This window comes from Cannabis sativa, chromosome 6 (assembly GCF_029168945.1).
Source record: "Cannabis sativa cultivar Pink pepper isolate KNU-18-1 chromosome 6, ASM2916894v1, whole genome shotgun sequence".
Lineage (NCBI taxonomy): Eukaryota > Viridiplantae > Streptophyta > Magnoliopsida > Rosales > Cannabaceae > Cannabis > Cannabis sativa.
The window spans coordinates 47,235,661-47,237,158 of record NC_083606.1 but is presented as its reverse complement, the minus strand read 5'-3'; the positions used below and the strand labels follow the sequence as shown (position 1 = coordinate 47,237,158).

Here is a 1,498-nt window from a genome sequence, read left to right as displayed (position 1 = left end):
GGTGGAACATTGAAAATACTAAAAGATTGAAGAACACGCATAACATGCCTACAAAGAAATCCATAGTATTCAAACATTCGGCATAGACAATTAACATTCAACTTTCTTTCATCCCAACTAGTCATGAAATTCATTTTCTTCTCAAAATATTGAACAATAAAGCTTGACACAGGACCATCTTCCTTTTCTTTTTGAGAGAAGCACCCTGACACCCCCAAAACCTCAACTTGGAATGTTTTTGAAAACTTCATGTGTATATATCATTGACATTTGTTTCTCAAATGGCGATGGAGATTTCAAAGCTGGTTTCTTTTGGTGTGTATTAAAGCATGCTTGAACTTCCTTTTCCTGTCTATCTTGTAAAGCAACTTTGTATTGCTCAACAAATTCTTTCAAAGAAGTATTCTTACATACATATTTATCAAAAAAATAATTTATACTTTTTGACCTTTGTGGTGTAGACATACCTACGAAAAAGGAATTTCTCATGTAAGTGCGTATCCAATATTTGCGATCTTCAAATATTAATTGAAGCCGCTCATTCTCGTTGACTTAAAATTTCTCTATCATAGTTGACCACTTATATTCAAATTCCTCAGCTACCCATGAATTATAAACACAAATGTTGAAATCTCTTATAAAATGTTCATTTGTCTTTATCACATAACCAAGTTTTTCAGGAATCCTCCTTAAGATATTCCATAGACAAAAGCGATGTCTTGTATATGGAAAAACATCACTAATGGCTGCTTTCATAGCTTTGTCTTGATTTGTCGATAAAATTGGAGCTTTCTCACCCAGCTCTAAGCCGTGCTTTCATTAGCGAAACAAATGTCGATTTAGTCTCATCTACAAGTAATGCACAACTAAGCAATGAAGTTTGAAAATGCTTGTTTACACCTATGAATGGAGTAAATGGAATTTTATATTTATTTGTGATGTATGTGGTGTCAAATGAGACAACATCTCCAAAAACTTTATAATCTTCTCGACTTTTTGCATCCACCCATAAGACATTTTTAAGGCGTTGCTCTTCATCCAAGTCAATTGCATAAAAGAAATTAGAATCTTCTTCTTGCATATGCATAAAAAGCTCTTGCATTGCATTAGCATCCCCGAAAGCTAGTGCCAAGTGTTTTTCCTTGTCCAAATGATTTCTTATATCTTTCTCCAAACATCCAATATTTTCATATCTATTATTTAATTTGGCCATAGCAGCAAAGTTTTAGTTGTGCTTACCCCAACTGCATGTAAAGTGTTAATGGTCTCCTTGTTTGATGGTTTGATGCTTCTATGACATGAGAAATAAACATACCACTTTCCTTCTAATTTCCTTTTAAGATCCAATGTTGCTTTACAATCTATCTTCAAGCAAGGACGTGGATTACATGAAATACTTTCTCGTTTTGATCCCAATCTTGTACAAACAAACTTAACATCAATAAACTCATTAGAAATCTTTGATCGACACTAGATCTTCTTAAGATGCCAAATCCTA

The 1,498-nt window shown here is 33.4% G+C and overlaps 1 protein-coding gene across 1 annotated transcript; it reads right to left on the bottom strand.

Moving 5' to 3' along the window:
- Positions 1-222: 222 nt before the first annotated feature.
- On the bottom strand, positions 223-1,213 carry LOC115695315 (protein FAR1-RELATED SEQUENCE 4-like). Its single transcript, XM_030622390.1, has 3 exons — positions 798-1,213; positions 604-688; positions 223-405 (listed from the first exon to the last, which is right to left on the bottom strand). The coding sequence occupies exons 1-3, from the start codon at positions 1,211-1,213 to the stop codon at positions 223-225; spliced, it is 684 nt and encodes a 227-aa protein (XP_030478250.1).
- Between the last annotated feature and the right edge of the window lie 285 nt (positions 1,214-1,498).